The sequence below is a fragment of the Scomber japonicus genome, chromosome 14, assembly GCF_027409825.1.
Source record: "Scomber japonicus isolate fScoJap1 chromosome 14, fScoJap1.pri, whole genome shotgun sequence".
Lineage (NCBI taxonomy): Eukaryota > Metazoa > Chordata > Actinopteri > Scombriformes > Scombridae > Scomber > Scomber japonicus.
In genome coordinates this window covers 12622707-12646625 of record NC_070591.1, presented here as the reverse complement: position 1 = coordinate 12646625, position 23919 = coordinate 12622707, and the positions used below count along the sequence as shown (strand labels likewise).

Genomic DNA, 23919 nt, shown 5'->3' with positions numbered 1-23919 from the left:
AATCTGAAAATTGATGGTGCATTTACTGATGTACTAGATGTAGCTGTGTCATGCTCTCCCACTGTACTCTTTAAGGATACACCCTTATTCAAATTAACATATTTTAAACGTCCATAAAATCAAGAAATTGCTTTAATCACTATTTCTATATGGGCTATTGCTAAATGTTGGATCCTTGTGTCATGCAAATATTATATGGAGATCTATTGGTATAGAATGGGGTAGGAAGGTAACCACTAGTTGTTGTTTTTGTGGGTCTGTGTGTTGTATTGTTGTTCTTTTTATTGTGGTTTGCTTGTGTGTATCTAAAGCTAAACGTTGCTACAACATTATAAATACACAATATAAAGAAAATAATGAGTGAAGGTGAGAATCCCTCCTGAATAGAAAGGTTTTAAGGCCTTTTTTTTTTTTTAAAGAGAGAGTCTGGGGTCTGTGCTGCCCTCAGATGGTTATAAGGCTGTTTCACACTGGAATATACACTCAGTTGCCTCTTTATTAGTTACACCTGTGCAATCTAAGGCAACAACTCTGCCATAAATTCTACATTTATGAATCTATTAGATTTTTTATTGACATTATCAGAAAGGTGATAGCTAATTCTGACGCACTGGGTTGGATGGGATTAAAGAAAACTATTTTTTTTTTTATATTAAATTCCCTTTCGTTGTTTTCATGTGTTTCAGCTATTTGAAAAATGAAAACAGCCTCTTGCAGCAGGAGCAGCAGCCTGGGGGCAGCATGAACTTCAGCAGCTCCTTTGACGTCAGCCACGTTAGTTTGTTCAGCAGTCCAAGATGGCGGAGGTGAGCGGGGTGAGGAGCAGAAATCACTTCGAGCCAAAATGCGAAAACCGAGTCCCCGACGAAGGTAAAACTAATTGTTCAATCATCTGTTGTGTAGATTTGTGACAGTGAGACGATACGGTGTACGAAAAGCTATGGAGAGTGAGTTATATTTTTAAAAAGAGAGAGAGAAGTGGTGGTGTTTTGTTTCGGTCGTCTTTTGTCAGCAGGGGGAAACTCTGTCTCTCTCTCTCTCGCTCTCTTTTTTAGCCAGACCAGTCAGTGTTTTTTAGTTAGATATCCTGCCAAATGTGGTCCTACTGCTGCTGCCAGTCTGTTTCCTCTTTTTTAAAAACAAAATACTGCCAACACGGTCTAAACCTTATGGAAATTAGCTTAAACAGGCTGGTGGTGCGGTTATATTTTATTACTGTGTGTATATAATATATTTCTCTCGGTGTAACTTTGCCTGCGAAATAATGTGAAACTGAGTCCGACCGGATACACATTTCTCCGGCACCTGTCGACTCTATTACCCCGGGGGGTCGCCACTTTCACCTGGCCCCCCGTAAACATGCCCCAAATACTGGATATTGCACTCACAAATAATAACATCCTTGTGTGTCTGCGCGGGGCTTCAACGCTTCTTTCTGTGTCAACTTTTGTTTTTTTTTAAAACAGCAGCTTCCTGTAACTAGGTTTTCACTTACAAACAACACTTAACGCTAATCCAGTCATCCCACTAATGACTGGGGATATTTTTAAATGTCCTATTATTAGTCTGTTCACTTTGCCCAGCAGACTTATCCACGTAATTGCGAGGCTAATGTAATGTCCTCTACATAGATACAGGAGGGGTATGTCTGCATTAGTCAGAAATATGCAAGAGGAGGGTTTATTTTTTCTCTGCTTTGTATATTTTATATTTTTATTCCCCCCCCCCCTCTCATTTTCATTATCATTTGTTGGTGGGTATGTAAGAGAGGCATGCATTATGCTTCTGCCTATACCTTTTCAGTTATTAACATCATACATTAATTACTTTATACTATTATTTAGAATCTATATACTTACTGTATACTGTAAGTACTTTTCTGTTTGTTGTGTTTTGATGACTGAATAAACACTACTACTATAACAATATCGCAACAAGGCTTGACCTCCTTAAACCCAGTTTGGGGTCCCAGTTTTCCTCGCTTTGTAGTCTCAGTGTGATGTGTAACCTTCAAAGGAAAGGTTCACAATTTGTCAAGTTTGGCAGGTACCACTATGAACACTGAAAGAGGGTTTTTCCTGGCTGTATAATCATTCCTCTTGTTTAAAGATAATATTCAAATGAGCTTTTAAGTGTTAAGTGGTGGAGAACAAAATCCACAGTGTTTTAAAAGTGTATATGAAGTGTGAAACCGCATTGTGGATATTTGTACAAGTAGCTTTTAACTACTCCGTCTTTTTTTAATTCCAAATATTTGATTGAGACCAAAACTGAAAGTAGAGTAGCTACACCAAGTTAAAAAATGTGTTTGAGTTTATCTGAAGCTTATTTGAGGCTTCAGCAGTCTACGTTAGTCTTGTCAAGTAGTTATCAGCCACATTTACAGTCACAGTAGCATCACTATTCCCCTTTTGAGTTTCACTGTTGAGCTGTGGTTGAGAGAGGACCTTTGACACTAAAAAAGACTGTAATATTGAAAGATATCTACTTGATTTGACTTATTTGGGGGGACTAAAGTGTCATATTAGCTTCAGATAATCTTTTGAATACATTAGAAGTGCGTTATGAAGGGATCTTCTAATGGTTAGTATGAACAGGAGGAATGATTATGTCAAGAAAAAACTATGTCAGTGTTCATTTGGGCACTTGACGCTTTAAGACAGCCTTGAAAATTGTGAACCTGTCCTTTTTTAATATTGGATATCTGAAATAAGTTACAAATAAGGGTGGGTGGGGCATAGTGTGGCATAGTTGGGGGCTATTGAAGAAGTACAGGCTATATCGGTAGTGGTGTCTTCAAGGATGGTTAAATGTGGGTCTCCCAAAACAGTCTGCCTACCATATTACACTAGCTATATGGAACAGCTAGATACTATAATATCGGTACTGCTAAATACTGTTTCACCTCAGAAACCCTCTTGTGCCCACTCAGTGTCTTTGGACTGAGATGTCTTTCCCCGGAGCGAACGGTGCAGCAGAGAGGCTCCTCTCCACTGCTGGAGACATGACGTTAATAACGACACACCGCAGCACTCTGCCTCCCTCTCATTTTGTTATTCTCACACAGGCAGGAGACTGTAAGATGCTTTCAGATTAATTAATTCATTAAGTAATAGAGTTAAGTTTTTAAAATAAAAGGGCTGCAGACCATTAATCTTGATTGTTTGATATTGTACTTTAGTGGATACCGGTCAGTAGCTTGGCACACCGTATACTGGAGCCAAGACTGAAAATAGTGCACCCTCTTCTCCTTTTTTATTCATTCAATCAAGAAGTGGATCAGAATCAAGTCATTATATTAACACCCCGAGTTTCTAATGTAGACTAATTTCTGTTCCCAGGCTTTTCAGTGTAAAAGTGATAAATGGGGCTACTGCTGTTATTTTCATTATTGGTTAATCTGTGTGGTATTTTCTTTATTAATCAGTTAGTTATTTGGTCTACAATATGTCAGTAAATGGTGAAAAATCTAAATCATAAGCTCCCAAAGCTCAAGAGGCAACCTAAAATGTTTTTTTTATCTCTTTCAGACCTGTCACAATAACTACTTTTGTTGGACGATAGATTGTCTCAGAAATAATCGCGATAAACAATATTTAATGTAATTTGAAGACCATTTTATACCACTGATAAGAGAATTCGCCCTTTTTATCTAAACAAACTAAAAATAATTGGTATACTATACACACACACGGTTTAGTTTGTTGTTGAAACTTCTCCAAGCCTTCCAGACTGGTAAGCAAACAGTAAATGGTCTCAAAGCTTCATCCCACACACAGCGAGAGATATGGTCAGGAGTCTCTTATCATGATAACCTTTATGTCTACTTGCATACAGACCAGCTGACTCTGTGGCAACAACTTTCACAAACCGGAGCCACTCTTATTCTGCACTTTGTCCTCGGAGTGCAGACTTCAGTTGAACATTTGCCCTCATTTGTGTCCAGAGGGGCCAAGTCAGGTTGTCCTCTGGCGCTGGTGTTGCGGGGGAAGTCAGTGTACCTGCATCTTAATAGGCTACAGTGGATCCCTCGCTCTCTTTTGATTAACCCTTACAGACACAAAACAAAGTGTTGATACCAAATTTTGAGTCACAGATCTGTTTAGAAAGCATCAATATCCGATCTGACTGATGAATAAATGGGTGATTAAAACTTGTTAAATGTTTCAGAGCAGAGACAGTGTCTTTTTAGGTTTTACACCACTCATTTTTAGAGAAAAAACATCTATCACACAATATCATGTCCTATTTTAGGTAAGACAGGAAAGTGTAACAGAGCTGTGGGGTTTATTGTGTAACCATTAGAGCCATCAGTCTTCACTGCTACATCATAAAAATAAATCTTATCTCTTATCTACTATTTTATTAAAACTATTAACTATTCATTTAACAAAAAGCCATGCCAATAGGTTAGAGGTAACATTTGACCTGGAACAGCCTCAATGGACAAACATTTGTAGCATCTAACATTTTCATTTTTGTGTATTTTGGGCCTCTTTAGGAAAGGTCATCAAATTTCAGGGTAAAAGCCATCTGAGTTGTTTTTATAGCTGTTAAGTGTCAAAATGGGTCACATTTGACCCAAGCAGTATGTAAGGGTTAACACATACTCTGATTTGAAATAGAATAAACACACAAAGCCTCTTTGATATTTGTTTTAACCACTCTGTCAGAACAAAGTCTTAATTTTGGTTCAACTCCAACTGTTTGAGACCAAAACTGAAAGTAGAGTAGCTATACCAACAATTCAACCCAACAATACACTAAATTAGAAGTTGGTTTGTGCCCTAGCCACTGACAGAGTATCGATGACCTGAATAATCAGTCCACAAATCAACACAACGACCTCAAAGACAGTGGCAGAGACTGAGAGAGGAGTTAATGATGCAACCTTAAAAACATAGACTATGGCTGCCATTTATGAATTATTTAGTCCAGTAAATAACACTTTTATTGTGAAAAATCTGTAGATGTTTAGCTGTAATAATCCTGTACCCTTCAGTCAACACTTTAGAGGTCAGGAGGTCACCTTCTGTCAACACTAATTAGATTAATGGCTGTTGATCTCTCGTCATAGAAGAAGAAGATAACAAGGTAAACGTGTGATCCCTATTTGGACAGTTCTTTTTCTTAATCTCATATGACAGACCAAACTTCAACTGCAGCATTCGAACAAGAAAGTAAAGATAGTCAAATTTAGATAAGAAAACAATAGAGGAGCGATTAATTAATTGTATATTTTATCTCCTATTTCATGGTTTTGTCTATTGACATTTTATAATCTTGATTTCTCTGATAGTATTTAGCTTAATTTTAAGGAAAGCATTTTGTAGCATTGTTTTGAAAAGTGCTATATAAATTACGTTATCGCAGCTGATGATAAGGCTTATCTACATATTCATTCATTTATTTAACTAAGCTACATATTCACACAAAGTTTCCTGTGCCTTTTTTAAAAATGCATTGGGCTTGGGTGGGGGGCGTCACATTGCTAGAGGAGGGTGTTGAAACCCTGCTGGAGAAACGTTGGCATTGATCCTAAAGTGTTGCAACAATAAAAAGAGGAGAGGAGGTTTTGGCATGAACTTAGCCTACTTACTAAATGCTTAAACAGCAATAATTTCCCCCCATGGCAATTAAAATGTTAAATGTCATAATCAACATGGCGTCAGACAGTATTTCACATAATCTTTGTGCTGTATTTCTGCTTGCGAAACCTTACTCCCAAAGATTTTCCAGTTGCTTCAGTCTTTTTTTTTAGGTATGAAATCTCCAAAATTTAGACAGCTGGTTACATTAAGCGGATCGAGACCTTATCAAAGTTTGCCTTGGATGTAGTGCAGGAGTCTAGGGAAAGCAGAGCTGATTTTGGAGGCCGTGTTTAGATGTAGGCTAACTTGTGTAGATGCTAATTCTTGCCAGGCGTAGACTAAAGTCAGCCTTTAAGGGATGTAAGACTGAATATACTTGTGTGTGTGTTTAATGTGCATTTATGCTCTACGTGCTGTGTATGATTAACTGTACAAACTTGAACCTTTGTTGACCTTGTTAAAAGTTTGTATATTTTGGCAGGAAAACATGTAGGCCAGCTAACATCTGCTCAGCGCCTCCATAAGATAAGAAGGAAGGTAGCTAATTTTAGTCGTGCCCTCGTTTTCCCGCGAGCTGAGGAGGAGAAAGAGGAGGAGGTCCAGGCATTAGCCACTTTATCATCAAGTGTGAATGCACATGTGCAAAGTGAGAACGTTTTTTTTCTCTCTATCTCTCTCTCTCTCTCTCTCTCCCCACTGGCTGTTTTTGCAGTTGGCGTCCTCGCATGCTTATTTGGGTTTTTGTGTTTTTCTCTCTCTCGCACACATTCTACAGCAATACAGACTCCTGCAGTCCCAGCAGAATAGTGTCTTTGTGTGGATTTCCCCCCCTCTCTCTCTGTGGCTGTAGTTTGTGCCACTTCATCGTGCTGAGTGCTGCTCTGGACTTGATGGGAGCCTCTGCGCTGCCACAGACAGACTGTGGCTAGCTAATTTGTGTGCTGAGCAGATTACTGTAACTGCCCCCCGTGCACTTTGCAGCAGCAGCAGCTCCTCCAGCACTGCTGCACTTTGGGAATTTGCTGCACCTCCAGTTTGATCTTTGAATGTCCCATTTATAGTTGTCCTCCTTTTTTTTTTTTAAAGCAAGAATATGACCTTATATCTTTAACACTGCCCTCCTACACAGTGAAATGGCCTCAGACTTTCTTTTAGTTAACCCACATATCTTTTTTAACGAGGTGCATAAGTTAATGTGAGATTTTAACTGCGTGTTGCATGGAAACAAAACATCATACTTGTATCTTGAACATTGCTGCAGCTGATAAATTTATATAGTGCCAAATCACCATCTCAAGGCTCTTTTCACATAGAGCAGGTTGATACCGTAGTATGTCATTTTATTTACTGATAGTTTGTCCAGTAGTGTACAGAAGCATTTGATCGACATTCATTGATCCCGCCTCAAATACGAGGAAATGAACAGCTCCTTGCCAGACCCTATCTCAATCTCAGAAAGATTGAGATATGTTAGCCAGGCTGCAGTTTTATATATGCAAATGTACAAATTTGACAAATTCAAAATTCAGCATTAAAACATGTTGCTGTATTCACCATATTCTATAAAATGTTGTCCTGGGCCATAAAATAGTGATTGTAAATGATTAATCAAATAATTATTAATAACTGATGGGGAATTTATGAATATGAATTGGTGTAGAGACTAATCATGTGTCAGATTATGAACAGTATGTAAGGGTTAACGGGAAGAAACCTCAAGCAGAACCGGGCTCTAGGTGAGCAGCCATCTGTCTTGACCGGTTGGGGTTGAGAGAGAAAGAGGGATAACTTGTTAATCATCCAATTTTGGGTTGTTTTTTTTTCCACTCTCATGCTCCTTATGTTGACTTAACCAGCAGATGGACAGCTTTGGCCTGTAGAGAACCAGTTTCTCAGCAGTAACACACACTAGAAATTTGGTGCCTGTGCCACGCGTGGAGGGTAAGATAGTATTAAACTTGTTTGTGTAGCATTAACCGGCGTCTTCTTCCTGTGTCAGACAAACTACAGGTTGGTGTATCGGCATCCTGTTTGAGAGGCGTTGTCATTGCTGTCATTCATCTTGCACAGTTAAACAGGCGTTTGCTATTAAAGAGTAAACTAGCAGGTTCACAGAGCTGCATTAAATACAACAAACGATGTCGATACAGTGAATTCAACATTATATATCAACATTAAAAAAACTAGCCTGAATTCATTTCCGTTGTTGTTTCGCACCTCTGACAGGCTGTGTTTCCATAGCAACAGCAGCAGTTACTGTAGTATTTAGACCAGTCAAAACTGTTCTTAAAAACTAAAGGGATTTTTATATTTCCTGGGAGAGTCCAGTCTTTTTATTTTAGGTAACAATGAGGATATTGTTCATGCATTAAAAAAAAAACTAGGAATACAGAATAAAGGGAAACACTTTCAATGTTGCTTAAATTACTAGAAGGTCATTTGCTTATCACGAACCTGGCAGCCAAATCTGAAGGGTTGGTTCCCGCTGGTTCACCGAAACCTGGTTCCTGCTGGTTCACCGAAACCTGATTTGAATGTGGTCTATGTCACTCCAGGTGCTCCAACGTAGCACAGTTGAATGTCTAATTATCATTTGTAACGTTTTGAATGAGCAACGTTTAGTAATTGTTGCTCTACCTGTTGAATGGACTCGCGTGTCCGGACAAGGGATTATAAGTGTTGGCATGATAGTTGTTAACGTCAGGGAGTGTCATCTTTATCCTGCACTGGCAGTGTTTTATCGCTGTGAAAAGAAGGCTGGAAATGTTGGAACGAGGGTTAACTGTGATATGTAAGAGGCAAAGCAGCTTTTTATCAAGCAGCTTAGTATTTGAGTAACACCTCGGAGGTCTAAACATGTTAAGAAATAAAAGTTTACCAATACCTGAAGATATAAGAGGATTACTTTTACCATTCTTTAAATATTTCAGTGTTTAAAAAATGCAGTTTTACAAGCGACTCATTTATGTGGATTACACTTTGCAAACTTTCTGCACACACTGCTTATACAGCAGCTGTGGTAGCATGACAGGAAGGAAGGGGAGCATGTGCTTTAGATTTGAGGGAAAGACTCACACAGAAACATGTGACAGTGCTGTCCTTGTAACGTCTGTTTCTCGCGTCCTTTTTTTTTTTCTTTTTTTTTTGCTGTCCCTTTGTGATTTTCAGCGCAAGGCTATTTTCGAGCTTGACCTAGATGGATAGACCAGAGTGGATAGCAGAATTTAGCCCAGTAGAGAATGCTGGAAAGATTCCCATCTATGATTTGACCCATATAGGGGCATTTAACTTTCTCTTTAACTTCTCAGACTCTCACGTAAACACTGCTTATTATAACGAAACCTTTTTACTAAGAAAAATAGTTTCAGGTTGAACCATAAAACTCTGTCAATATTCTCCCCTTCTCACTTTACACTCCCTTTATCTGCACACTAACATTCAATATGATGTTATCTAACTGGTGTCATTTTCTCTTTATTTCTCTTTCTCCTTCTTTACTTTCTTTGTTCTGTTATCTGAAGGCTTGAGTGGAGTAGAGGAAGTCCCTATTGTTCGTAGACGTAACCAGAGGCCTCCACTAGCCAGTTCTGAAGACCTGGATGATGTATTGTTTCCCAGGACCATGGCCTCAAACTCGGGTACAGGTGCCAAGCTCAACCCCTCACAAGATGAAATGATTCAAGATGAAGAGGTAAAGTGTTTTGTTTTGTTTTTTTCATTTTTGAGTTCATGCTTTACTTTTTATAGAAGGGAATAGGTAAGAATGGATGTTGTCCAATTAAATATTCTCTGTTTACCATCAGTTTTTGCAAATTTTCATCATTGTTCAATCTGCCCGTCATTTTCCTGATAACTTAATTTATTCTTTAGTCTGTAAAAACACAGAAAACATTTAAAAAATTGCCTTCATAATTTATCAATCCAAGGTGATGGAGCTAAAACTAAAAAAATGTTTTTGTTTGCTGGAAAAGTGACAAAAGTTATGACTCCAGTATCAAAATAGTTGTTGATTGAGTTTGATTAATCGACTAATCATTGTAGTTCTATATCTTTCAGTTACTTTATTGATTAATTGATTAGTTGTTTGGTTATTATAACACAAGAAAATGATGAAAACAAACATTATAGTTTCTCAGAGCCAGAGGTGATGCCCTCAAATATGTTTTTGTCTAAAAAAAACAGTCAACCTAAAACATATTCAAATTACTATGATGTACGGCAGGAAAAAGCTGCATAATCTTCACATCATTGGTGCTGTAACCATCAAATCTTTGCTATTTTTGTATATATAATCACTAAATCAACGGAATCTATTCATCAACTAATTTTCACCTCTGATGACAATAATGATTTAAAACATAAATCCAGAAGACAGAATAGAAAAAGAAGACTTATGAACTGTATTTTACTTAATTATGTCACACAACAGTGTTGTGGGTATATTTCATTGTCTTTTAGCCCCAAAGTGCTGCTTACTTTTTAAATATCACCGCTAAGGTAAATACCAAATTTATGTGGTGAGTTTACCAAACCAGGTAGAAAACACTGTGCTTCTTCATGGTGGTAAAAGCTAATGGTGGTGTTGCATTACGTTAGGGTCCTGAAAAGGGATGGGCAAGATTAATCGATGAACGATAATTGATCGTTAAAAATGTTGTCGATCACATGAATTTTTTATCGATCAAATGCTGGTTTAACTCATAGAAGGTGTGTTGCATAGTGTGAGTCCTGAAGCAGTGCAGTGAATTTCACTATGCGGCAGCAATGAGACATCTTACCAACAGGGGGCAATAATTGACAGAGAAAACGGCTCAGCGGGCTACCAGCTGCCATAGATATCAAACGTAAACATGAAGAGGTCAAGGCGAAGTTTGGCGTGGGAGTTCATTGTAAACCCTACGCCTTGGCCAGGTTAGCCAGGATAGCACCACAATGCCTCTACGTCCCGTCAGAGCGTTTCAGCTGCTCGACTAACTGTCACCAGGCCGTGCTCACTGATCACTGAGCATGCTAACATGCTAATCAACAAGAATCTGGAAGTCTGGAGTTACTTTACTTTGTTAGTAGTGGACAATCACCACTGTAGCCTTTAGGTGAGTCACTCATTTTTAAGATAAAAGATAATGATTAATCGATAATTGATCGTTAATTTTCCCGATTATCGATCAAGAAAATTTATTCAAATGCCCATCCCTAGTCCTGAACATGTTGTTTTCTTCCTGATGTTCGTTCAGGTGATCTCAGCCTTATAATTCAGTACTGTGTACTCCATGAGACCTGCCTCATCAGCAGTGTCAAGCCTCTCTCAGTGCCACAGAAAGACCTGACTGATTGCAAACTCATGTCCTCAGCCGACAGTAGAGGAAGAAAAGGCCAAGCCTATCCAGATCGTCCTGGCCAACGAGGATGAGCACAGCTTTGAGCTGGACGCCGCAGCGCTGGAGAAGATCCTGCTGCAGGATCACGTGAAGGACCTGAATGTGGTGGTGGTGTCTGTGGCCGGGGCCTTCCGCAAAGGCAAATCCTTCCTGCTGGACTTCATGCTGCGCTACATGCACAATCAGGTGAGATGAAGCATGTGCTGCTATCACGCTGTTTCTAAGAATTCATTTAAAAGATTTGAGTGAATTATAAAGAGTACAAAATATCCTGTCAGCTGAATGTGGGAGGGCTAAATCCAAAATATATTCTTCTGATTTTATACATGCACAGACTGGAAGTGGAGGAGTTTGTTCCTGCGTTTCACACTCTGCAATGTTTCTTTTTTCTTGTACAGTGATGTGTTTGTGGTTGTTTTGTTGATTCAATTGTTCATACATCTCACAATATTTCAAATTTACAAATATCTGATGGCTGATATTTAGATGGTCATTTTCGCAGATATATAACAGATATTTTTTAATTGTCTGCCATACAACGATGTGTTTAGTAACCTCCCTTTTATACTGTAACTGTGACAACCATTGCAGATCCAGACGTCTCATAAAGCACAGATCAGTCCCAGTTCATTCCATCCCATTTCAGTTGCTTGTATTTGTACTTACTTTAAAACACTAATGCACCCCTGTGAAGGTGTGTTTACCCATGTGTTACAGTAAGTAAACATACAACAGCACATCCATCCTCTGGAGCCTATTGATGTGTAATACTATATTGTTCAGACAGTAGCGATTGTGAAAACAAGTAGGCTCAAAGATAAGTAGTGCTGATGAGATCATAGCCAGTACTGACATGTATACCATTATGTGACAAGCTCAGTATTTTAGGGAGCTGAATTTTACTTTAATAAAGTTTCATAACAAAAGTTCTAGACTTGTAAACAATTAATTTGATTTATGTTATATTATAATTATAATTGAGGAGGTTTATCAGGGGGTTTCAGTCTGAAATGCCTGCATGATTACTGCTGTAAATATGAATAATAATACACACACACACACACACACACACTCACTCACAAAAACATTCTTCTATCCAACAACTGCGTGACTTGCTGCGACACAAGTTTCAACAACTAGTCCTTGAGTCCTTGTAGCAGCAGCTGGACGCGGCCAGGATCACCTTACACTCACTCACACACAAACACACACACAGCAGGAAGGATGGAGGAAGTTTACGATCGTGTCTCTCAGCTGTTGGGCAGCTTGAAAATGGGTAGTCATACAATGCAAGTCTGTCTGGATCCAAACACATGTCTGTTTTTCTCCAACACCAATGGTATTTGTTCATGTTGTCGTTCTTTATTGAATTACACACAACAGTTAATGTTACAGATAGTATTAACGTGTTTGTGCAGCTTTCTCAGTTACATGTTTATTTCTGGAGGGGGGGACTGTTGGTATTTGTCGTTATCAAATCGCAGATTATGATCGTTGTGTGTCACAGGTTCGTGATTAGGCATGCTGCAGAGACACATCATCATGTTGTCACGAGGAATCAGTGTTCCTGCATGCTTTGACTTGCAAATCAGTTATTTGCTTTCGAGGCTTGTTTTTACATTTCCTTTTTGTGGTCTGTGAATCTTCTCATTTGTCATTCAAACAACACAGATATGATGGCATGATGTGTTGCTTTTACTTTGACCTTTTTGTGTTTAAAATCCAAACTTTACACACTTTTTGTGACTTGCCTTTAATGATCAGTAAACCATCATTAAATCCTTTGCTGTGTAGTGGTATTTTTGTGCTGGAGCTGTAGTGGGCACCTCTCAGTGTTGTCATTGTGGGAGTCATGTTTCATTCAGTGTTTATATGATGTAAAATAATGATGACGATGGTGTAACTGTTGCTGTGTGTGTGGTGTTTTTGTGCCCTGTTGTAGATAAGACTGGTAAACAAGAACTCGCTCACCTCTGTCGAGCTCAGTCAACATTGTACTGAGCAGATGATGGTTGGTTATATAAGGACCTGATGATGTTGTTGGACAAAATTTTAAGGAATCACGCAAATTACACTTCTATCCCTGATAAAAGGGTGAAATCTGGACAGTTGTCAAAATATTTTGGTCACAGACACAAAAGTATTTTCTCTGATGGTGATTTTCACCACAATTACCTGATAAAAACAGTTGATGTTCAAGTGCCTATCAGATCCAAATGCTGCTGGATTGAAGTCCATTGACCTCCAGCTCCTACCTCTTTATCTCGTACCACCATCACTCATCTGTCCTCTCCATCCATTGGAGATAAATCTGAGTTTCAGCTGGAGTTTTGCAGAGCTGACTGTCACTGATTGATCAAACACCACAGCTGCTTTAACTTGCGTACCGCTTTCGTTCATAAAACAGGGAAGTACTCTGTTATCAGTATTAGGTGATTAGGTGGACATTTATTGTGTGTTTATGAACATTAAAAGCAACCTTGGGCATGCTGTCTGCTTCCTGGCAAATCTTTTAAAAAAATTAGAAAAAAATGCAAACACACTGTGAAGCGCTGAGCGGAATAAATTACCATAAAACACTCACCAAACAATTTTCTGTGACTATTTACATGCACACTAATATCACACTATTATTCCAACGATGACAATTTGACACAGGTCACATTAACAGTATATATTCTCTTTAGATATTCTGAATTAGGCTTTATTCCAAATGTAGCATAGAGATCTTGTGATACCCGTTCCCACTGGAGCAGAGGGAAACCCTGAAAAGTCTCTGCATGTAAATGTAAATTGGTTGAATATTTATTTTTATCACAGCTTAATATGAATATAATTGTTTTTGGAATGAGGCCAAAAACTGTAATATTTTGTGCATGGAAACAAAGTCACTGTTTCTTCTTTTCAGTCATTCATTACATCTTTCTCACACAGCAGTAAAGAACAGGATGACTGTGTTATTTTGCTGTCTTTGTTTAATCCAAATCAACATTGTTCTCCAAATGCGTTTCTCAACATGTACTCTCTTCCTCCCCTCTGCAGCGGACTGACTTCTGGATAGGAGGTGATGATGAGCCCCTGACAGGGTTCACCTGGAGAGGAGGCTGCGAGAGGGAGACCACAGGAATCCAGGTCTGGAGTGATGTCTTTGTGGTCGACAAGCCCGACGGCAGCAAGGTAGACTGTTAGTAACGTCAGGAGCTTCATGAGAAAAGAAAATATTAAAAAAGCTGATACGCACTCACAGCTTCTCATCCCGACAGGTTGCTGTTCTCCTTGTTGACACCCAGGGAGCGTTTGACAGCCAGTCCACCATCAAGGATTGTGCTACTGTGTTTGCTCTGAGCACAATGACCAGCTCTGTGCAGGTGAGACTTAAAACATACAGTCATGTCATGGTCAAATATGTACACTGCTCCTTTTCTCATTATGTCAACATTATTGTCTCTTTGTTTTCAGGTGTACAATCTCTCCCAGAACATCCAGGAAGACGATCTGCAGCATCTGCAGGTGTTTATTTCTGCACCAATGTTTTGTTACAGTGAGGCATGGGCCGGTATGAGATTCTGACGGTATGATAACCTTAGGCAAAAATATCACAGTTTCATTATGATTACAGCTCTAAAATGTGATATTTTAAAAGTCTGTATTTAAAAACAAAAAAGAAAACATTTCCATTGAACAGTCTTTTTATTTTTAAACAATATAGAGAACATGATTTACATTAGTAAATATGTATTTAAAATAAATAATAATAAAAAATAACTGAATTCTTTCTAAATAAAAAAATAAAATAAAAAAAATAAGTGCAGTCCGGTTTTGAAACCGTGACTTTTCCATACCGTGGTATACTTTGAAACCGGTAACCGGCCCATGCCTAGTTACAGTATCTCTGTTTGTGTTTTCTGTTTGTAATTCATTTTTTCTTGTGTGCAGCTTTTCACAGAGTATGGCCGACTCGCAATGGAAGAAATCTACCTTAAACCTTTCCAGGTGCTCACTGCTTCTGTTGACATATCCCATTATAGGATATAAAAGTCTTAATTAATACCTTTGAACACACACTGTGTCCATTAAAGCTATCTGTTCAATTACATGTGTGGCTGCACAGCAAGTCATGTATTTTTTATTGAATACTATTAGGGGAATATTTAAAATATATCTTGTTGAGAAATGTGATTTTATCTAGAATGTATCTTGAGACTGAAAACAGAAAATATTCAGATATTCAATATATTTATATAATATAATAATATTTCAGAATATTCAAGTGAAAATTGCCTTCATTTTGTTCCCTTAAATCATGATTGACTGAGCTGTTGTCTCTGTGGTGCTGGTTTGTTTCAGTCCCTGATGTTCCTGATTCGGGACTGGAGTTATCCTTATGAACACAACTACGGCCTTGAAGGGGGAAACTCCTTCCTGGACAAAAGACTACAGGTGAGAAGCATGTTGGTGCCTGCTAAATGAAAAACAGTTCATGTCCCCGTCAAACCCTCCTCACCTCGTGTAGAAAAGCAAACGCATTCAGGTGTGTCCAGTTTGCTTAGCAGGACGTGTGTGTACACGATTCACACATTAGTCAGTGACAACGACGGGAGAACGCTTTCATTATGTCAACATGTGGTTTCCTTCTTCTTAAACAGGTGAAACAGAACCAACATGAAGAGTTGCAGAACGTAAGGAAGCACATCCACTCCTGCTTCTCCAACATCGGCTGCTTTCTGCTGCCACATCCTGGGCTCAAGGTGGCGACTAACCCGCACTTTGACGGCAGGCTTAAAGGTGAAAAAACAGAAACATGCACATGTGCTGTAAGACTGAAGAGTGGTCGCTAAAGTATGTTGGACAGAAATGTCATGCTCCAGAGGATAATCTGTGTGTGTGTGTGTGTGTGTGTGTGTGTTTGTTTTCAGACATCGATGAAGATTTTAAAAAGGAGTTAGCCAGGCTGGTGCCTCTCCTGCTTGCCCCAGAGCGACTGGTGGAGAAGGAGATCGGAGGCAACAAAGTCACCTGCAGAGATCTCCTGGAGTACTTCAAGGTACGGTCCAGTGGTTTTCACAGTGGTATGTAACACGTTGGTTAACATAAAGCCTCAAATTATACTGGAGCAATTGGTGTTAACAGGAAGTATTTAGAGTAAAAGTTGATTATACACTTAACAAAAATTGTCAGATAGGAGGAAAATGAAAGTCACAAAACACTGAAGTAAAGATTTAATGGACAACCAATGGACTTCTTTTTAAACCTGTTGTACTGTACTGTTGTTCTTCATACACATAATGGCATTAAAAATATGTCTTGTCCGCTTGTTCATTTTTTGTGTTATATTAGAATATTGTGCAGGGAACACTGGTGTGATAATTATTCTCCTTTTTCTGAAGGCTTACATAAAGATCTACCAAGGCGAGGAACTGCCGCACCCAAAGTCCATGCTGCAGGTTAGTTATTACTGTCTTGAAACTTTGGGATCACAGCAAGTTTTGGATGCAATTCTCCTCTCTCGTACTCTACTGGTTATGAAGATCAGCAGCTGTCTTGAATCTCATTATTTTTTACCTGTTTCTCAGGCGACAGCAGAAGCAAACAACCTGACAGCTGTGGCAGGAGCCAAAGATTTGTACAGCAAGAACATGGAGACGGTAAGGATGTGTTTTTACTCACCTTTCACTCACAATTAGGAAGAAAGTACTAAACTCTACTGAATAGTAGGTGTCCTGAATGGCCAGCAGGGGGCAGTAACAGATTCATTTATGTGTTTACTGAATGGTGACATCATAAAATAGTTCCAGCTAACAAAACATCCTGAAACAGGCTTTCTGTAGTTTCCACCAAAATTAAAACGTTTTAAGACATCTTAATAACACATGAAATGCAATTTAATACCTCTTTCACAACCATAGCAGTAAATGAATGATGGAAAACAAGAAGGCTTCAAATTATTTATTAATAACATGATTTTTTTACATTTAAATCACATTTATGTCAGTGCTGCCAGACTGTCAGTAATTCCTTGTAATGTGGATGTATGGATGGATTAGCCAATTAAAAAAATATGTTTTTGCTCAAATTAGTCAACTGCTGTATCTAGCAGTAGTGACGGTGTTTGCTACAGGTCTGATAGTGCTGACTGAGTTTCCTGCTGCACAATCTACTGTCACTCCAGCCTCACTTGTCATTTTTACTATTCATACTATTCAAAACCTTTGTCAATGAAATGTAAGACATTTTTAATACCTATTAAGCTCTTTTTTGAGGAAAATTCTGTGCTTTTTAAGGCTCACAGATACCCTGTAAAAATTAGAGTGTAGTGAATGTCTAACTGAAGTTAATCAGTATTGGAAAGTGTAAAATCTCAATTTTTAGCTTTCCCTCTTTCAACAGCAGAAAGACACACACACACTTTCTTCTTTCTTTCCTTCTCAGATCTGTGGAGGGGACAAGCCATACATCGCTCCAGGCGACCTCGAGCGCTGCCACGAGGAGTTTCGTGAGCACTCAGTGCGTTATTTCCGCTCTGTGAAGAAAATGGGCGGCGACGAGTTCTGCCAGCGCTACCAGAACCAGCTGGAGACTGAGCTGGATGAGACCTACACCAACTTCTCAAAGCACAACGACGGGAAGAACATCTTCTACGCAGCTCGAACACCTGCCACGCTCTTTGCGGTCATGTTTGTGACCTACGTGGTGTCTGGGGTGACGGGATTCATCGGCCTGAGCACCTTAGCGGTGCTAGCTAACATGGTCATGGGTGTGGCGCTGCTGGCACTGTGCGCCTGGGCATATGTGAAGTATTCTGGAGAGTTTCGAGAGGTGGGAGCGTTGATAGATCTGGTGGCTGAGACACTCTGGGAACAGGTGGGTTGTCAAGATGAGAGGAGTGTGTTTTTGTTTATTACAGGAATAGTTTGAACGTTTGGGAAATAGTTTTATAAAACTTTTACATTTTGGTTTTAGTATAAATTCAACAAAAAAGATATAAAATGTGTTAATGAGATTTAGAGGTGCTGGGAGGTTGATTTTGACTGAGCCAAACTAGCTGCCCAGTTTCCAGTTTTTGTGCAAAGCTAAACCTCTCTTACTTGTTTAATGGACAGGCATGAGAGTCATATCAATCTTCTTATTCAACTCTTGGCAAAAATAGCAAATACATATTTCCCAAAATGGCAAACTATTCTTTAAATGGATGTAAAAGGTGAGAACTGAAATTTTGTGGCAGTAGATTAGTTATTTTTAAGGATTAGAGTAATTTTGGGTTAACAGTTCTCACTTTCTGAGTCAGTAAGGTTTAAAGAGTTACTGACAGTGGTTTTAGAGTGGATCTAATGTGTTATGTTGGCCTGTTACACTCATAGTCATTCTTAAGAATAAAAAAAAAATAGATTGGAAATTAATTAGATTTAGGTGATGCAATTCAATTCATACATGCATGTATTTATTACACATGTTTAAAGAGTATACTGCTTTGATTTGAGCAAAAATGTGTTAAAATGCTTTGTTGTTCTAACATTTATGTTGCAGCTATAAGAAATGTTTTAGTGATGAAGGTGGGTTAATGTAGAGTTAAGGTTATGAATATTAGGTAAATAAGTGATATGTAAGAAGTTAAGACAGTTAAGCTTCGAAATTGCAGTTTTTCCTCTAAGGATCTACAAATATGTGTGTGTGTTTTATCTACTTCATCTGTTCATCTGGTTTCTATTCCACTTCCCTGGAAATTTCACCAGAATTCAACTTCATTCCTCATATCCTGCTGAGACCCCCCCCCCTTCTTGGTTAATTTCATCACTCTGTTCATTGCTGTTCTGGTTTTGTGTTTGCTGTCATTTCTTCAGAAGACACAAGACTTCTTTGTTTCAGTTTATATCATCATCTTTTCACCTTTCGAGCACTGCAGCCCAGCCACCATCTCATTCCTCCATCAGCTGTTTACCTGCAGACTGTCGATGAAGTTTATAAAGTCAAACCGTGTTAAACATGAAGGCAGGAAGCAGTCGGTTATGTACCACTTTGACAGACAAGAAAGTTAGTCTGATTTGGAGTTTGAGTGTTTGGGATTCACTGTAAATTCATTCCTCGTGTCTCCTCCTCCTCCTCCTCCCTGCTTTTGTCTTCCTCCCTCCTTTCTTCCCCTGCTTTACAGAGGACGGTCAGAAAGGTGAGAGGTGTCGGTTCTCTTTGTCTTGTCTTCCTTCTGCTCTCAACATCTTGCAAAATCTCTTTTTTTTACTTTCTCCTCCACCTGAGGCTCCTGCCGCCTTGTGTTTCTGTTCTGCCTTTCCTCCTTTCTTTCTTACTTTATCCTTTTTTTTTCTCTCTCTTCTCAAACTTCTGGATCTGTGTTTCCTCCTCTGCACCAGTGTCTCTCTCTCTCTCTCTGTCTGTCTGTCTGTCGTGTTTCCTTGTCTAACTCTCCCGTTCCTCCCTGCTCTCCTCTCAGGTGTTTTCCAAACTTTTGGAGCCCGTCAGGAGCCGCCTGGCGTGGCCCGCCTCTCTCCTCCCTTCACTCCCATCAGGAGCAACTCTGGGACTCAGAGCTTTGACTCCTCTCAACAACAACTACAAGAAGACTAACTAGCTGCTGGTTCACCGGCTGACTGTTAAATTTACTTCTCATATTGAAACTTCTGCAGTTTGCTGGCTTTTATATTGTTTATTTTCAGTCCTATGGTGCTGGAGTCTTTATATTTTAAGCCCCGAGTCCCTCAGTGTGGACTCAGACTTTCACTGAATGTATTTGAACATCGGCAGGCCGGTCCCAACTCAGGATCTCACGGACATGACGCCTGCCCAAACGGTTTTTAATCTTATTACTCAGGATGTAGAAGTGTGGCTGTTTTCTGTTTTAAGTTGAAGAGGTTTTGTTAAGTTGTAAATTCGAGAGGATTTGGATGTTTCTTTTGTCAGCATGTTGAGACTACATCCTGTTTTGGTTCCTTTTATTTTACCGTGAACATGTTTCTTCCCTTAACTGTCTTTCTTTATCCCCTTTTTTCTTGACTCTTTGTAGACGATTTAAGTTGATTTGCTCTCACACAGAATCTCCTCCTCTCCTCTCCTGCAGGTTTTGAAGCCACTAACTGAACAATATATGGAAGACAACGTCAGACAGACGGTGGTTAACTCGCTCAAAGCCAGCTTGACAGAACAGGGTTCGCATCACACCAAGTTAAAGACTCACTGACGCTCTTCCTCCTCCTCTTCCTTCATGTCCCCGTCATGTTCATCACGCTCCTGCCCACTCGCTCAATGTGTTCAATCCTAGGACTGTGGAACTAGTTCAACACCAAAGCTGACCTTCTTTTACTTCCACCCTGAACGCCCCTCATCATCACATCACATGCTGCCCACCTCCTCCTCCTTCTCTGTGATCTGTAGTGGACCTGTTGGCTCGCTGTCCGCCCTGCTCTTCATTGCCCCCCCCCCCCCCCCCAGTGCCTCAGAGCAGAAACTGCACATTCTCCAGAAGAGGATCGAGCAGAGAAGCCGGCGTCGCCTCTTGCCAAAACAGCATCTTTGAAGGACTGTTATCTTCTCCAGTGTGCCATGCTGCCATAGATGCATCGTGTGTTGTAATGCATACTGTAGGCTCTCACACACACACACACACACACACACACACACACACACACACACACACACACACACCAACACCAACAAGAGTACTTTTGATATCTGACATCCAGTTGACTGCACTCGCTTCAGACTTGAGCTGTAATTCAGGGAAAACTGACACCGCCGAGGGCAGCTGTTTTTCAAACTGAAACACTTTGTGTGCATTTAATCATCCCATCTACGAGCGCTTGGTTTACTTTCTCTTCACTTTATTATCGTTTCCTTTAAGCACAAGCGACTAATTGACTCAGAAAACTAATAATGAGGTGATTATGTTCTGAGTCTTTTGGTTTGTTTTTCTTGTTTGTTTGTTTTTTTATTTCAGTAAAATCAGGAAACAGATTTTATTGATGAAACTTGAAGTGAAGGTAAATTGATCGCTGCTGTCACGGACCAGCTGGAAAGGCGATTTTTTTTTTTAACTACCTAAACTGCACACCTGTGTCCCGGTGGGCTGATCGATCTCCATCTTCAAAATCTGAACTGACGAGTGCAGTTTTTCTCTTCTGACATATACATAGTAGTTCACCTGTCTGCCTCCATTTCTTCACTCATTCAGTCATTTACACTAAATTTGGAAGAGGTGTTAACCAGGTAACATCTGTATACTCAAAATCTGGGCTCAGGTTGCTTCTAGACGAGACCTTGGTCTGTCTGTCCGTCTTGTCTCCCTTTAATATTTTGTGATTCTGAAGAGAATTGTAAGGAGCCTCTTAGCTGATTTTTTTCTTTTTCTTTTTTTGGGGTCTGTTTTTATTTTAGAACTGACATGTTTTATCTGGCCTTCAGCGTCTCGTAACGGACATGCCAGTGTTTGGCCCTCTGCATGGTGTTAATAGCTACTGCGTTGTAGCATTAAGCTAGCTAAGAGCTTGTAGATGCCAGCTGTAGTCAGGTAACCAGAGAGGATCATCATCTTGAACCATTTTTTCTCTCTTTCATCGCCTTTTTCATTAAAGCTGCACTAGTCCTGCGTTTTTCCAGGCATCTTTAGGACCTACAGGCTGTAAGTTTGATTCTCGCTTCTAGGAGCTCTCAGACTCATTCAGTTTTCTGATCCGACTGTAAACAAACAAATTGTTGCTTCAACTTGATTTTTTTTTTTTTTTTTTTAATCAAACTTGTAATTTCCAATCAAAGGAATTGTTTGACATGGGAACATGCACTTATTTGCTTTCTTGTCAAGAATGAAATAAAAGGATGCCACTCTTTGGTTTAGCTTAGCAAAAGAACTGGAAGCAGATGGAAACAGCTAGGCCTGCTCTGTGCAAAGTTAAAAATGTTCATCAGTAACTCTAAAGCTCACTCTTTAACAGTTTTTAATCTTGTGTGTTAAACCGTCAATTTGTGTTGTTGTTGGGGTTTTGTGTTGTAACTTTTCCTTCCACAAATTGTTGTTTTCACATTTAAAGAATTAAATAAATTAAATATAATTAATCAGTGAGATTTAGAGGTGTGGCTTAGGAAGATTTTTGAGACTTTGGACAGAGGTAGGCTAGCTGATTCCCCTTGTTTCCAGTCTTTATACTAAGCTGCTAGCTGAGAGATGTGAGTTATCATTTTTCCATTCTGAGCAAGAAAGTTTTAATCTTCCTAAAAATATCAAAATATTTATTGAACTGACGAATGATTCAGTCTTTATTAACCCTCTTGTTTTCTTCTTCTCCTGACTAAATCAGTGTCACTTGACTGCTGATCATCTTTTCAGTAAAACAGATGTCAGTCAAGTCAAGTGACAAGGCGCCATTTATGTCAGGTTGTTAAAATGATTTCTCCGCAGTAAGAAGCAGATTTAACGTTTTAGTTCAGTCTAACAGCTGCATCACTTCTGTCTGAGCTCTTCTGCATCAATTCCATCCACATTATTTCTCACCTCAAGCGCCAGTCTCGTACTGTACAGTCTCTCTTCTTCTTCTTCTGTGTTCACATTACAAATCGGGCATGTATGTTGAATTAAATATTTAAATAAACTTTGTATACATTTTATAGTGAATCAGATGACAATGGCTGTTTTTTTTCCTTCTTTTGATCAACTTAACAGTCTGTGGTTTGTTAAAGAAAGATAAGTTGCTGCTGTAGGTTTACATTAGTTTTCTCCTGTTTGTGAGAATGTTCATAGAAACACGGTGTGAATACTCGGATTCTGATAGGAAAATCTTTGTGTCGAGTGGGTCGGAGACAAATGTCTTGTCTGCCTTTTAAAGATATCTCTGGTAATTTATTTTTGAATAAAATGTTTACCTTAAGAATAAATCATCCATACAATTATTTTGCTCCCTTTTGTCTTTTTTGTTTGAAAGTCTGAAACGAATACATTTATTACATCCACATGTGACAATGTGGTTAAAGCAACTTCGGCAATTAAATGTTTAAATGTTTATAACCAAAACAAACACTGAGATTTGTTATTAAAATTTCTGTTAAGGCTCAGATGAAAAATGTTTAACTGAGGAACAAATTAAATCTGGCAAATTTTAGATTAAAAATAAAATAAATGTCGACAGGTGACTGTGTACTAATGTTTCTGTTTCATGTCTCATAAGGTCTAACGCTTTGTTTAGTACAACAGCACAGTCATATTACCAAGCTGAAATGTTGAGTCAGTCTGGTATTTAGTTGACAGGAAATGAATCAAGTGTCTTAATAAGCAGTTGATCTTTTGAGTCATTTTTCAAAGAAAAATGTCAAACATTTCATGGTCCTGAATGAGGATTTTCTGCTCCTGTTGAATATAATTGAATCAGTATATTTTGGTTTCACTAAAAAGACGTCTTTTGGAAAGTGTGATAAGTATTTTTCACAGTTTCTAAAGTTTTATAGACCAAACTATGAAACGGGTAAACATGCAGAATAGTCAATAATAAAAGTAATTACTTTCAGCCCCAATATTCCTAAAGAGATATATATTTTCCCGAAGGGTTCATGTTGTGGTTTTAAATGTTGTCAATACAAGTAAAAGGAGCTCTGATTCAGTGCATCCAACTTTAATATTTACTATGTTGATATGGAGCTTGTGTATTGTGTGCCTTTGTGTTTCATGTTTAAATTACTGTCTAAAAATGTAGCATAACATCAAGTGTGATATTTGAATTATATTCTAAGTCGTGTATGTAATGTTAAATTCTTGCATAATGTCAGAAGTGAATACTGTATAGTTGTGCTTCTCAGAGCTGCTCCATCAGTGGCATTGTTTCATAAAGGTCACTGAGAAGCTGCCAAGAAAGAGGAGGGGGGCGGCTGCATTTTTCTTGTGACCAACACTGAGATGGTGTCATGCGTCCCTTCATTATTCAGTCACATGCAGCAGCAGCAGCAGCAGCAGCAGCAGCACA

The 23919-nt window shown here is 39.0% G+C and overlaps 1 protein-coding gene across 2 annotated transcripts; it reads left to right on the top strand.

Moving 5' to 3' along the window:
• The first annotated feature begins 792 nt into the window (after nucleotides 1-792).
• LOC128372945 (atlastin-2-like) lies at nucleotides 793-22855 on the top strand. Of its 2 annotated transcripts, XM_053333154.1 has the most exons (15): nucleotides 793-870; nucleotides 9113-9282; nucleotides 10943-11155; nucleotides 14012-14146; nucleotides 14233-14337; nucleotides 14429-14479; nucleotides 14906-14962; nucleotides 15317-15409; nucleotides 15616-15754; nucleotides 15886-16013; nucleotides 16357-16413; nucleotides 16543-16614; nucleotides 17399-17830; nucleotides 19116-19130; nucleotides 19413-20030. In XM_053333154.1, exons 1-15 carry the CDS (start codon nucleotides 798-800, stop codon nucleotides 19548-19550), a joined length of 1878 nt encoding a protein of 625 aa, XP_053189129.1. In that variant the 5' UTR covers nucleotides 793-797; the 3' UTR covers nucleotides 19551-20030. The 2 variants fall into 2 exon arrangements, with proteins under 2 accessions (XP_053189129.1, XP_053189128.1); XM_053333153.1 differs by lacking the exons at nucleotides 19116-19130; nucleotides 19413-20030 and adding an exon at nucleotides 20037-22855.
• Nucleotides 22856-23919: the final 1064 nt, after the last annotated feature.

Excerpts from the sequence above, each read along its gene's own strand:
- LOC128372945 (XM_053333154.1), top strand. The coding sequence starts at position 798 with ATGGCGGAGGTGAGCGGGGTGAGGAGCAGAAATCACTTCGAGCCAAAA. Across the intron at positions 9,283-10,942 it reads AAATGATTCAAGATGAAGAG|CCGACAGTAGAGGAAGAAAA; the intron begins GTAAAGTGTTTT and ends TCATGTCCTCAG. Across the intron at positions 16,615-17,398 it reads ACAGCAAGAACATGGAGACG|ATCTGTGGAGGGGACAAGCC; the intron begins GTAAGGATGTGT and ends TTTCCTTCTCAG.